Genomic DNA, 14,821 nt, shown 5'->3' with positions numbered 1-14,821 from the left:
ATAGCCCAACTCAGTGGCTCTGCAATTAGGACCAATTTCTCAGCAAAGCTACATCACACACAGCCTCTCCTGTCTAAGAGCGAGACCAGGAAACACTCAGAAGAAACAAGCTTTTGCCACATCAATCTGTCAAGGTGTCACAAGGGTACACTCACCGCAGTCACAAGCCTCCAGGCCACAACAGAGCTGAGCAGGGCTCTTGGAGGAGCAAAAGTCATAGGTGAGTAATTATCCCTTCATTAATAACACCAGATTGACTGGATTTCTAACAAGAAATGGTCTGACAGCTCTGGCTTGACTGCTGGTGCAGAGGCAGGACGATGGGCTACTTTCCTTTACCTAAGCTTGGGAAGCCAAGCCTACCTGATCTCTGGCCAGACATTTCTGGTGAGGATGAAGGAGACATTCCCCACCTTCCTGGATTGAGCTGAGCATTAATAATCCTTTACTCTGGAGATAACATCCAAACCTGAGAAATCAAAACAGGCAGGACCGAAACCTCCACCACCACCCATCTGGAGCCACCAGCCCAGCCTCCGCCCACGCACTCCCCAAACCACAGGCTAACCCAGTCTCCCAGAAGTCCTAGCAGCAACAGATGTGGAACAAAACAGCATACTCCCAACACAGAAAATAAAACATATGATGGAGAAATACTGAGGCAGCAGATGTATGATGAGAAAAGCCTATTTCTAACAGACATTGCGCCTTTGTTTTCTTTTTAGTCATCATCTCTGTAGAAGAGAGTGTGCAAAGAATTGCTCCAAGGCTATAATAAAACACTGCTCTCTATTTTTATATTGACCATGTCCCCAACAAAACAGGTAGTCCCTGCAGTGTTTTTTCTTCTCCTCTGCCAGAGAAATTAGTTTTCTTTTGGGCATCAAACTTGGGCCTTTCATTTGCAATTTAAACTAACCCCAGCTTGCCTTTATCAGGCTTGGGTTATGGTCTGAGGGTCTAAGAAGCCACCACAAGTTTCCTTTACTTTACTTCATCAGGACACATGGAAGTCCTTCCACTCTGATTTGCAAGAGATCTGGCTACACAGTAATGCTTTCCCCTCACAAGGAATTGTGTACAAATGGTGATACTCTGGGCATTTAATCACAAGTCAGCTGCTTGCCACAGTAAGCGAGGGGCAGCTTTGCAGTGTTATGAACTAGATTTCCCTTGGACTGCATGTGTATTTTGGACCTGCAGCCTGTTACACTCCATGACGGTGACCAGACGCAGCAAGATTTCTCTGGCACATACTTCAAAATAGTCATAAAGAAAGAATTCTCAAAATAGGAGAGATGCTTGTGCCAATCTCCCATTCCCCGTGCCCCTGAGGGCTGCTGAGCCTTAGCAGCAGTTTTACGGCAGCGCATTTGAGTAATTCCCCGCTGTTCTCATCCCAGAGCTGCGAGGAGGCCTACGGACACAGTTTCTCCAACACTTCTGCGCTTCTCCCGAAAGTAGGTCAATGCAGTATGTCATCTGCCAGGCTGCTTTTGGGAAGCCGCACTCCCTGCTCAGGCATGGCGCACATGGATCAGGCCAGCCTCGTCCCTGATGTAACCCTTCACCCAGCTGCCAAGTTACAAAAATGAATAAACCCAATTGTTTACGTAAATTAAAAGAGAAATGCAAACAAAAAAACAGCCATGATGAGCCAGAAGTGCCCCCCCCCATCAGTATCCAAGTGCTTTCCCTAGCATATTACAGCAGAAATAGTGACTTGAAAGAGCTTGAGGGCGATGTGGGCTGTGCAGTTCTGCTCACCACTGCTCCAGAGCTCGGCAGCAGGACAGGTTTCACAGCTGAGGAGCATCTCCTCACTCCCCGCCACTCCAACCACTGCTCCCGCTTTGAAGGGGAACAAGCGGTTACCGCTGCTCGTCCAAATCTCCCTGCTTACGCTAAGGCAGGGAAAGTTTGTAGTCAGAGTTAACCTTGCTGAATCCTGGCAGCTGCACGGCTGGAGATAAATAGTTTTGCAGGCAGTGTTTTTGTTCCTGGTTTTGCTTTTAAGAAGTAAATATCCTTCCTTCCAGCTGAGCCAGTTTGGAGTTATCCTTTCCAGTGTGAGATTTTTCCAAAACAGAGGATAGGCGTGTGCCTCAGGAGTGCCATGCACTGACCTCCCATCTCTCCGCTCCTCACCCTCCAGCCACGCAGCCTGTAGTTTGCTCAGCAGCAGCAATGCAGGAGACACGGTGGGGCTAGAAGTGGCTATTAAAAACAAGCGTGGAGAACCAAACTACATTTGCAAAGGTAGGTGTCCAAGTGGTACAGCTGTCCCCTTTTTTCAAGAGGTGTGATAACAAAGGATTTGGCAACAGGCATCTGAGGAGGCAGTGTCTTTGAGGCTGGGCTAGCAGCTGCACACACTGTGCAGCATTTTGGGGCTCCTGGGAGCAGAAGGCTGACTTTTCTTCTCCAAAGACATAGCATAATGTGGGCTGGAGGAAGAGAGCAAACACCTCAGTGCCACCTGCCCAGAGGCTTTCTTCTGTGTCCTCCCCTTACCTAGGAACAGCCTCCAGGGCTGAAAGTTCTCAGTTCTCCATCTGTTTGTGCCTTCATGCAGAGGACCTCCATCCCACCCTTATTCCCCTCATGCCCTGAGCACCAGCCTTTCACAGGAGAGTGCCTCTGCACCCCCATATACACCTTACCCCCTCCTGTTAGAGATGCCTCTGCAGGAGAAGGATGGAGAGAGACCTCAAGCCATTTTGACCACAGGGTACCACCAAAGCAGCTTGCCTCCATCACAGACTAGCATATACACTCCTAATTCCCCCCATCCTCTGAGAGCAGGGGGAGTTACACTGACTCAATAGACAACCCTCATACATTTTCATAGGCAGGCCCAGCAGTTTCCAAGATAACTGTTTAAGCACCACTATTTCAAGAAAAAAACAAGTTCAGTACTTCCAGGAAAGGCTTGGCTGCTTCTGTCCCTAGCGGAAGGGGTCGCAGATGACAAGCATGTGGACTCCAAACTTAACAAGCACAATAATGGTGCTACAAGCATCCCTCTGCACTACAGGGATGAGGAGAACTCTGATCTACAAAGAACAGCACTACAAAGAACAGCAGGGGGAATTTTTTTTTTGTCCCAAGTACACACATAAATTTTAAAATGACATTTAAGTCTTCACTCCTTTCAGCAGCAGAATTAATACTCATCTTCATAAACTCCTTATCCCAACAAGCAGTACATATAGTACATACATATACATATGCCAGCGCAGAGCAAGATGCAATGCAAAAAAATGCAGAAAACATAATCAGAGCAATTTTGATTTTATTCTTGCTCATGAATCAATCTTGATTTCCCATTCATGGCAGCCCCTGTTCCCTGAATGACAGCTGTACACAAAGAGGCATCTGTCCTACCTTCAGCCATCAAATGAGCTGTCTCCCTAATCGGTGGTGGTTTAGCCAGGGTTAGGAAGAGGCAAGATCAGCGGGAAAGTCTTCACTGCAGCAATGCTGCATGAATAAAGAGATCAGCAGATCTGATGAGAACGTAGGAAGTGCTCATACCAGTGCCAGATACTCACCGAGTTTAGTCAAACATGCACACAAGCTCTCCTTCCATCTGCTAAGCTTCAGTGAAGACTTTCCTTTTAAAAAGCAAACGCCTTGAATATTAAATTGGGCCTGGGTACCCCCACTAAGAAAGTATGCTTAGATGACAGCAGTAGCCTGTTGCAAACACTACCATATTTCCAACATCAGCCTGGAAGAGAGACCACTGAATATGCACACAAACACAGCCTCAGAAATAATTACTAGATTGGGAGTGTGTAAGGGAATGTAAGATTTGGCTTCTGGAATTATCCCCGTGCAAGGGAAGCTTTCATTTTGCATAGCAAAAGCCATCTGCATTGCAGATCCTACAGAGGGAAAAAAAAAACTATACACAAACCAAACAGTGGTTTACGTTACCAGACAGAGCCAGATACCCAACACGCTCTGCACCTTCAAACGCTCTGCAGAGCCAAAGCAGATCCGTGTCACCAGGGCAGCAGCCAGCCTGGCTCTCCAGAAATTAATTCAGAGCCACCACGTGCTGTCTAGCAGACTCATATAAGCACTAAGTGGTTCATGGGCACCCAGAGCCGTGATCTCAGAGATGTTGTCTAAGCATTATCAGATCCAGAGGCGTCTCTGAGTCGCCAGGTCAGCAAGTAAGCAGTGCAGCTGCAGGAGTGGGGAACATTGCTGCTCCCCTTGCAGCAAGGCTACAGAGCACAACCTGCACGTGGTGTGAGCAATGCAGGGATAATTATTCTGATCTGGTTTTGGGACTTGATGTGCAGTTCCCTCTCTTGGCTGTAAGCTTTTAAGATGTAACGCTCCCAGCCTTCATCCAGGGGGAGGGCTGTGTATGTGCTTTTCTTTCAGGAAATTCCCAAACTGGTGTTCAGCTATCAGGAGCACACCAACCATTTTGGGACATGAAATGCCAGCTGCAGAAACTGCAGCCTCTGCTCTGAGGATACACCCATTGAAATCCTCCCAGGGCTGCTCTCAGGAACTGAGTGATACAGCCCCACAAAGACTCTGACCAACTCGGGTTCACGCTGCTGCCAGTTCCAATTAGCAACAGCACAGCGCTTTTACACAGGCTCTTTGCAGCAGCCTGCCCGCGTACTGCCAAAGCAAGCCTGCCAGCCCAGCCAAAGCCCTGACCACAGGCCAGCCCTTTATTTGCTGCTCAGCACCCTGCCCTGCACCCGCCCCAGCCCTGCCTTGCTCCACAGCTCCACGCTTTTCCCTTCAGCCTGTCATTTGGAAACCTATCAAATGCCTTTGGTTAGCTGAACACACTCCTCCTGCTAAATGCCTCTTATTCAACCCCACAGGGGTTGCCTCTTATAAAACTTATTCAGTAAGTTACCTCTTACTCAACCCCACTGAGCTGCAGCTCGTTCATCACGGCGGCCGACTCCTGAACCAGCCCCCCCCGAAGTTGGCACTGCCAGGGGTCTCCCCCAGTCTTGCCCCCCCCCCCCGCCCCCTCCTGCCAGCAGCCTGCCATCCCTGCAAACAGGAACTCTGTTAGAGCTTCCAGGTTTGGGTGTTGGCTCTGGAGCTGGATTTTCCATCTTCCCAAATCCAAAAAGCTTTTAGTTGAAGCATTTGAAAAAAGATTTGACTATTTCCATCCTCAGGCCCTCCCCTGAGCTCATGAACACATCTATTTCTCAGTGGATGCACTGTCTTGCTCTCAATGCACAGGGGCCCCTTTGTTCAGGGATCAGAAGGGATGGACAAGGCCACGAGCTCCAGGAACGCACCTTCCCGTGCCTGACACAGCAGTGATTTGAACTGATGCCAACAGCAATCCCCCCACATCCAGTGGGGTACCTGCAAAGAGCCCACTCCCAGTGGGCTTTTCTTTGGAAGACAGATGTTACAGATGTTTCAGCTCAGAGCATGTGCGTGAATTACACGACTTGTTCATTAGTGTTTTTGAGTTAGAGTAAGAGCACTGGTCTGCTACAAAGATGAGACAGGAAACATGTCCTACTGGATGCTGAGAGGCCTCTCTAGAAAAAACAGGTGTCTGAGGCTTAAAAAGTTTTTAAATATCCTGACAAAGAAAGAAATCTGCCTGTGAGCACAACCCCTGTTGTTTGTTTGCATCCAGCTGTGGCTGATACTACCCATACTTTGTGCTTGCTGACTAACTCCTCTCCAGCAGTTCCTGCATCCAACATGCAGCAGACTAGAGTTGCTCCTTGGTCCAGGCACCTTGGTTCAAATTACAGACACCATCTCACTACCCCTTGTCCCATGGTCAGCCCTTGCCATACCAATAGACAGAGACCTTACTCCCAGTCCAAGTTTTCTAAGTGGCTTGCATACAGTCCCTCATACCTCTTTCTCACAGAGAAGATCCCCCAGGAGCTGTAACTTCTAAGCATGATGAATGCAGCAGTCACGCTGGCTCCCTCCCCATTTCTTTTCCCCTGCAGACTTGAAAGATGTCCCATTGGATCTCACTGACGGTAGCCAGGTACACCAGGTTTTCCTCTGGCTATGGATTACCCAGGCATTACACACCTTATCCGGCTTCTTTAAGCATGCTCTATAACATACTCTCCTCCAAATCGATATCTTTACTGCCTCCACTACATTATCAGCTTCTCAAGTTTTACAATACAAGGCCATAAAATTCTACTTTTCAGAGTTATTTATCATCTCTGACTTGCTGTCTGTTCCACAGTTCCCCCCTCTGCTTTGCTCTTTACACTTTGCAGGACTGGCCAGTCGTCCAGGCACCATTAACACAAACTTTAAAAGCAGGCAAACTGCACGCTTCGTGGAGCAGGGGGAGGACGAGGGTGTCCCAGCAGCCACACCACCCCATGAGCAAGAAGGGCTGGGACACAGCAGGTTGCAAGGAGCCAAATCTTTCCTAGCAGCACCTCTGAGCCTGCCTCCCCATGCCCAGGCAGTCCCCCGTGGTCCCCATGCCAGCCTGCTCCTGATAAACAGCTCAGAGCCAGACCCAAGAACTGAGCCCAACCACCCGAGAGCCATGGGCTCACCACCTCCTGCAGAAGGGAGACCCTGGGGGCCCTCCAGACTCCACCACCCAAAGAACTCTAATGACAATCATATATACATGCAGCAGGCATTGATACATATATGAGGACCATATTTTCCTATTAAGTCTTCTCTTTGGGAAAGGTAGAAGATAAGGCAACCACAACAGGCTAAAGACTATCATTAAAGTCTCAAACCCAGCTTCTGTAGCATGCAAGTCACTTTGTTCTTTCCCCTCCATGATCAACATTACCTGGCCAGACAAAGATTACAGCAGCAAAGAGATCAGAATAGTTTCATGGCAGCGGAGAGGTGGCATTGTGGCCTTCAGTGTTGTCCAAGTGGTTAAATGGTGCTTTGCTCCACACTGAAGGCAGAGGCAAGTTCAAGGAGACCTAGATCAGCATGTTCCTCAGCCAGTGGGAACCTACCTCAAACAGCTGGCACAGGAATAGGACCAAGGAGTTCAGTATCCTCCCTGGATGTAAAGGCCAACTGAACACGAAAGCAGTTGTAAGAAGAATAGCTGACTGTGCAAGTTTTGCTAGTTTTGTAACTGCACCTTCAGTTTGCCAAGCTAGAGCGGAAGAGCTCAAGTAAAATCACAGCTATTCTACAGAGAGTCTCCAAGAAAGGGGGTAGAGGGAAAGAAAAGTGGAGCATCTTCAGAAATAAACCCTTACCTACATTAAGACAGACACTGCAAGGTACAAGCTTACATCAGGTCTCACTTCAGTGACTGACCAAAGAACTACAGAGTACCAGGAAATGCAACAGAACTATCTCTGGCTAAAAATAGGCCCAGCTAATTAACAAAACCTTGTTAAAAGGGACACCCAGCAGCAAGCATAACCTCTTCTTCTTTACAAAGGGATGATCAATATTGTCTGTCTCAATAGCAGCAGCAAATCCTCAAAACCACTTCAATGTGAGCAACTGCTCAGCTGGTGAGACACAAAGAAACTCTCTCAGTACCCTGTCCTGGGTTTCTTCTAAAACTGTTTAATGCCCTGCAGTGTTAGAGAGAGATCTGCCTTTCCTAGCCACTGTAATAAATACATATCAATTGCTTTCAAGTTTAATAAAGAGAGATCCTAAAAGCTTTGTCTGGATCTGCTTTTTCCATTCAATTAATATAATACAATACCAGGGCAATGAATTATTGAAGAGAAATACAAGCCAGAGCTTTCACAAACACACTCTACTCCAATAGCAATTTATTACAAATTAATAGCATGCTGCATTTCCTCCTACATCAAGAACTGGGAATCAGCTGCATTGTGAAACTATACCAGCCATGAAAATTTCAGAGCTGCCATAAACTGCTACAACCCTGAGCACAAATAAGCTGGGGGTGGGAATGGGGAGCAGAAGGAGGGATGGACAACCAACAGAAAAACAGAAGTCACTTCTGCTTTGAGGGTTTTCTACTCATGAAACAACATTGTTTGCGTAGGAATAATCAGTCTTTTCACATCTTTGCTTGTATCAGCGTTCAAAAGCATGCTCAGTGTGTAGGGCTGACAACCCAGTGCATGTTCATTGTTGCATGAAAGCAATGCTGAAGTTTAAAATAAGCATTGCTGTGAACAGAATTGATTAATGTCCTAGTATGGTAATTCATATTTGCACATTTAAAGTTATATCGGCTCAGCAGGAGGCTTCCAATATTTTTCACACCCTGCCCTTAACAACACACTCGCCCCAAAATGACCCTCTAACACTCATATTAGAGATGAGCCCCAAACTGAAAAAACATCTTTTCTTCTGCAAAGAAGTTCAAATGCCAACCAGCCAGAAAAATAGTTCACATTTCACCAAGCTATTACTCTGGAAGTACTTGCAACAAGACCATCAAGAGCAACATGGGGATTGTCACAGGCCTGTTTTGGGGGCATGTTTAAAGATTATGTACCAGTCAGTGAGTTCAAAGCTCTTGCTTAATGTGCTTCTTGCTAGAAATCATCTAAGCACGTTGATCCTCCAAACAGTTGGAGTGAATGCAAATGCACTAGTGCCCAGCGTCCGGAAGATGTTACACTCTGCAGCAGACAGGCATCTCCAGCAGCGTGTCAGCCAAGAGTTACTCCTCCATTAGAGCAGCAAACCCCCACAAAACCATAGGTGAGAGCATACACCAAACCAGAAGGGATTTTCCCCTCAATAGCTTTTCCATTTCCAACATACATTTAGGAAGGTAATTTCCTGATAAACAGGAAAACATGCAACCACCACCACAAATGCTGTACTACCTTTTTCAATTCCATTATTAAATGCACCCAACCTCTCCACCTTCCTCTCTGCCCAACACAGAGTAGAAAACCAAACACAGTTTGCTTTCATCAAGTGACTTCTCAGCTCGGTTAACCCCTGTGGCGTTAAATTTGGTGTCTCCCTCTCTTCCCTTGAAGCACAGCAGCAAACTCACCTCCATTTTTGATAGCTCTGATCCCCCGATGGAAATCTTCGAAGCTGATGACTCCAAGTCCGCTCGGATCGAGGTACTTTGTCAGGTCCTTTACCTGTAACCACAAAAGCAGTGTTACCCATAGAGCCCTTTGGGTAGACAAGACAGTATCTTCCACCAGAGAAGCACCTTGTAACAAATTTTAGCTCCTTACAAGAAAAAGATTTGGGCAGTGAATTTCTTAAACTGACATCAAACCGTGGCTGTTCTCCTTAAAGGGAACAAGTAATCAGTATAGAAGGGTTAATTAGTACTTGGCTGGTGCTAGAACTATTGCTTAGTCTTGAAACATATGTTAGGCAGTATTTCTTGCAACATGGTCCTTCTCCACCAGGGATTTGTTTATTTTTATGTTTTTTAAAGAGGTCCTATCTTAATTGGGAAAAGTCAATAATAGACTGCCCAGTAGGAGGGCCCAGTTAAGAGGATTCAGTGATAATGAACTGCTCCATGTTACAAATTTAGGCCATATAACTGAAACATTTTCACAATTACACAATGCCCAAGGGGGAAGGAATCATGTCAGCTAGTGAGGATTAGGATGTGGGTGCCAGAGCAGGCACACACATGCAGCAAGGGACACTTGTGACACCTGGTGAGGACGATGTGGGCTCTTCAAACAGAACAGGCTTCTGTTTGAGGGCAAAACCACAGTCATTCCTCATGGTTCAAACAAAGTCTTCGAAAAGGTGCATTTGGCTCCTTCCTTCCAGGCTGCCACAAGCCTGCCTCTCAGAAAACCCTTTACACCACTGATGCTTCTCAAGCTGAGAAAATCAGGTATTTCTTCCTGCTTTAAAAAAAAAATGCAGACCATCATTTTAAGAGATATTGAGGCACCTTTGTCTATTTTAGAGCCACACTCTTCAGCTGAGAAACAAGCCCAGGAGGAAGCAGGGTCTAAGACATGAGAAAAGGAATTGCACAATTAGCTCCATACTCAATAGCTGCCCTTGCCCTGTCAAACACATTGAACTCTCCTCCTCCAGAGCTGACACACAGGTGGAAGTCTTCAGGCGATCTGCAGTGCTAGATTTGTTCAGCTCCCATGAGCACAACCAGTTGCCTTTTGACTCACTCAGGCGAGTTTTGGTTTGGGGAAAAAGATGGTGAATCACCAAACCTCTCCTTCCAGGGAAGGAAACCTTGCATCAAAGAAGAGACTTAACATCTAAGGGCGAGGAGGACAACTGAGCCCAACCATGGTGCTCAGAGCTGCTTAACTCATTACTCATCAGCAGGGTTTGCCTTCTTTTTGTTTTGTTTTTCTTAAACCCAGGTATGTGTTTATACAGGAGAAATAACATCTGCAGCACACTCAGAGCTGTTCACCTGCATGTCCATGTGGTTTCGAACACACTGCGGGGAGGCAGGAGATGTCTCTGCTTCAGACGTCCCACCTCCCCGCAGCAGCAGTGAGCACGCTGCCGGCACGGAGGAAACCACAGGGCTGAGACCATAAAAAACACTCAACTGTGCTTCTAGGGGGTTGCCACGAGAGAAACTCCCAAGCCCCAGCATGGCACAGGCTTGCCCGCCTGCTGGCTTACTCCATCATGAACAGGGAGAAGACAACACAAGCATCTTCTCCAGTTTTCTGGGGAACTTTTTTGTTAGGCAGATAACAAAACTGCTGAACTCACACGGCACACATTAACTTGGGTGAGTCAGGCTTCTTGTATGTTAAACAAAGGTATTTTAGACTAATAAAAACAACTCTTAGGAATGTGTTGGTTCCAGTTAATGCATCTGGCAGCTTGAGTTCACAAACCGTAGCTTAATTTGTTATCTGTGTATATAGATAACAGAAATGCAAGTGACATTTAATCAGACTTGATAAGCCTATAAGTGATTATCATGACACTCTAAAGTATAGTTTCTGTAAAGATCCAGCCATGATGACACATGGGACACGCGAGGCAGGGCTGCTCACAACACTGCTGCAGTGCGTGCAGCTTCTCAGGACTAAGGAGGGTTTCAAGCCCTTGTGCCAATACCCCAGCAAGGACCTCTCCCACACCAGTGCTTGTGCAAAAGAGATAGAGCAGTCAGGCAAGTATTTTGTTTATGGAAAACAGCCACCTATGTATTTAAATAAAGCTGTGGGCAGGGGGAAATGTTTCTTAGAACTTCACAACCCTGACATTACAGATGCAAACAAAAGCCACACAACTGATGATGCTCAAGCCCACAGTAGTATGTCTGTGCTGATCCAAATTTGCTCTCCAAGCTTAAAAAGAACTCTGACCATTACCGATTGAGGCAACATCACCAGACTGAGTGTGAGTGGCAACTGACACTCAGAAGAGCTCACAACACACAGAAAACAAGAACACCAGCAGTGCCTGCCTGGTCCCCACAGTCCCTACAAGAAGCTGCCTGGGGAGAGCAGAGGCCATGTCCTGCAGGCCAGCACCCAGCATCTCCCAGCACCCACAGTGATGGAGCCAGGGATGCTGGGAGGTGGTGGTGGTGCCTTTACTGCCCATGAGCATCTGAACCTGCCTCCACCACCTCTGGGGCCACAAGCTCCAGAAGCTTACTACCTGCTCACAGGAGTGCCACCTTCTAACTCTTCTGCACCCATTTTCTGCTATTTCATCAACTGCCTTCCAGTTCTACCACCAAAAGACACAGTGAGGTGCAACTGTGATCCCCCTGGACCATATTCTCCTCCCCAAGGGGTCCCAGCCTGCCCAGCCTCCCCTTGCAAGGCAGCTGCTGCAGGCCCTTGGCCATTTTAATCATGTTTCCTGCTCCCTCTCCAGCCCCCTCCATCCTGTTGGAAGATGAAGGCCAGAACTGCATACACTATTCAAGACAGGGCACATCAAGATCTTGAACAATGCCAAACAGAGGTCCTTGGCGTTACTCTGATACCCCCCTCCCGTGGCCCACTGTCTTGTTCACACCTGAGCCATCATGGCACTGAGCCACCTGCATTGAGAACAGCCAACAGCAGCTCCAGCATCTCACTCCTAGGTTGTAACTGCCTGTTTTCTCCATGTCTTCATTTTGATGACTGGGCTAAAAACCCTACCTTATTAGGACAGTTGGGAAAAACCCCAAGCATTATGGCTCAAACTGTTTTACATAAGCAAATCTTAGCAGTTCTGAAGTCACAGGTCTGTTGCTTTTAGCTGAAGACTAATCTGCAAGAGTGGAGTAGTTAACACTGCACTCCTATTAGCACAAAAGTTAACACTACTAAACTGCAATGTTAAGCTAAAAACAGGCAGATATAAGCCACAGCCACAGTGAGGTTCCTGCTTTTTGGCCAGCAAGAAATATTCAAAATAAAGGTTTTACTTAATGTGTGTGTTCGTAGCTGGTTACAAAGTCTTCTTGAAGAAAGAGCAGCTAGAAATACAAAGCATTAAAGAGTCAAAGAGGACAATGTGGTTTAAATAGCTGATTTAAATCCTGGTGGAAAGGAGAGGTTTAAACTACTTGCAGTCAATCTACCTTAAGCTGAACACGGACACAAGCCTGCAGAACCAGAACCGATGGCAAGAACTGCTGAAGGGGCTCTGCTCGCTGGGGATGAGGCACAGCCCAGACGAAAGGCAGAACAAGCTCCTGGCACAAGTCCATTAGGGATTTTTCCTGGTAAGGGACCCAGAGAGGGAAGCAGACTGGGGAGGAGGAGGGAGGTCATCCAGCAACTCAACAACAGAACAAGAACTACTCATTGACCAACCACACTACCACATCTTCTTCTGTATTAAAGAGCTCTGCACACTGGCAGGGCATTTCACCTTCCAAAACCAACAAGATTTGCTGCCAACCAACACCCACCTCCAACAACCCCCTCCGACCAAGCCACTTCTGAGCACGTGTGCCAGCACCACGCCACACTGCTGGACCGGCTGTTAACAGCTTCCCCACTGTGTGGGGCAGAAAAAGAGCTTCCTTGCTTCGATGCAGTGAAATCAGTTCAGTAAGTGATTTCGAGCCTCAGCTAAGCCAACAGTCACAACTCCAAATTCAAATTAACACAAAGGCTTGGCAGCCACACCAGGAGGTTTTCCAGGAGGTGAAGGATTCCCCAGCTGTGAGTAGACCTGTTAAGCAGGCGGGAGGAAAAGGAAGCTCCGGGCCTTTTCTCCTTATCCTTATGGATGCTCCATGTCTCCACCACATAGCAGATGGATTCAGCAGAACAAAATATCCACTGTGCTTGTGTTAAGCATTGATCTCCAAAGGAAGCGAGGGCTGTGCTGGCCAGGCAACACCCTCCTTGTAACCCCTGAGCCTGCCAGAAGTTTTCCTTCATATTCTGGCAGAGACTGAGGCTGAATCAGCTTCCAAAAAGAAATTCTTTTGAGGGGTGAAATGAGGTTGGGAGATTTCTAGTGGCCACAGTAGTCAGGCACCCCACAAGGAAGAGCCAGCAGAGCTCAGCTCCTACAGTCGTAAGGTATCTCACACAGGTGATGCTTCTAGCCTAGCCACAACCGGGGCCAAGTCTTGCCCTTCACACCACAAGCTAGTTATTTGATGATACCATAGTGGGAGTGATTAGTCAGCATTTCAGTCCTGCTTTACTGTACACATACTCTGGAAGCAAATCCAAAGGCGACAAAGAAGAATCAATGCTGACATATTCCTGATAAATATCCCCAAATACTCAAGGCAGGCCAGCAAGCAGGCTGCAGTTCCCACCAAGGACTTGTGCACCTGCAGTCTCGCATATGCTGCAATAAGCAAAGACAGATGCTTTTGCCTTGAAGTTGCTCCCTCCTTTCCTTGGAAAGGATTTAACGTGTGGTCTCAGTCTTCTGAGTAATAGGACAAGCGCCAAGGTAAGTCATGGGAAACTGAGCGAGAGTGAAGATCTGGTCTGCTTAACAGATGACTTCTACTCTCAGGCCCCCAAAGGGACCAACCACGTGGATTATGTACAAAAAGAACCTAGAGAGATGTTAGAGACCTAGAGAACCCAGAGAGCTGTTAGAAAGACACCAAGAGACCTGTCTAGATAAGGAACAACATGCCAGAGACTTACCAAGACTCTGGTTGAACTGAGCATCTGGCTTGGTGTGTTTTGGCCGCTTGAGCAATCAGCGGGGACAGACCAGCCCATCCAGGAAAAAGTCCACAAAACCAGTAAGCCCAGTCCAGATTCTGACTTATTGCTGGCTGGGCCTTGATTTTAGCCTGCAACATCAGATGAACTGCTAACACAATCACCAGAGGAAGACCTTCACCAGGGAACTTGTTGCCATACTTTGACCTGATGACAGCAGCCAGCGCTGGCTGGGGACTGTTGTAAAAAGTAGCAGCTACCTGCAAGCAGTTCAAAACACATTTGTATTTCACTTATTGAAAACTATTTCTATAGAAAGGCAAAGGTATAGCCTAAAAAGTGAGTATTGAGGCACTCAAACCAGAGCTTTGAAAGCAACTGCTCAGCACAGGGGCGGGTTGGGTACCCCCACCTCAGGCAAGCATTCCAACAACGAGGTTGTGGTGGGCAGAGAAAATACGTGGTTTCACGTGTACATCCTGGCTGGCTCCAACTCCCGGCCCCTCTGCCGCTGACTGCTGGGCTCGGCAAGCTGGGCTGCGCACACAAGCCCCCTCAACATGAGTATGTAGTTGTCAGCAGGCTGCAAGGCAGGGACTGGGGCAGGGAAAGACCATCCCACTGCAAGACTCAAAAGGAGCAGAGCTCCACTACAGCGGGGTGAAATGAGAACAAACGCCTTGGGCGCCTGACACCTACACAGCCCCCTCCTACAAACCCACAACTGTTCCATGGAGTTCTGACCACCACCTCTTCCCAAACTATCAATAGGA

General features: G+C 47.5%; 1 protein-coding gene across 1 annotated transcript in view; it reads right to left on the bottom strand.

Annotated features, from left to right (window-relative positions):
• RAB11FIP3 (RAB11 family interacting protein 3 (class II)) overlaps positions 1-14,821 on the bottom strand; it is a 66,828-nt gene that overhangs the window by 46,795 nt on the left and 5,212 nt on the right. The window contains exon 2 of the mRNA XM_010567042.1: positions 8,981-9,074. Coding sequence (XP_010565344.1) covers positions 8,981-9,074 — 94 coding nt within the window. The remainder of the gene's footprint in view (positions 1-8,980; positions 9,075-14,821) is intronic.

The sequence above is a fragment of the Haliaeetus leucocephalus genome, unplaced genomic scaffold (genome assembly GCF_000737465.1).
Source record: "Haliaeetus leucocephalus isolate CR32 unplaced genomic scaffold, Haliaeetus_leucocephalus-4.0 Scaffold224, whole genome shotgun sequence".
NCBI lineage: Eukaryota > Metazoa > Chordata > Aves > Accipitriformes > Accipitridae > Haliaeetus > Haliaeetus leucocephalus.
The sequence above is the reverse complement of the archived record's forward strand: the minus strand, read 5'-3'. Positions and strand labels throughout refer to the sequence as shown.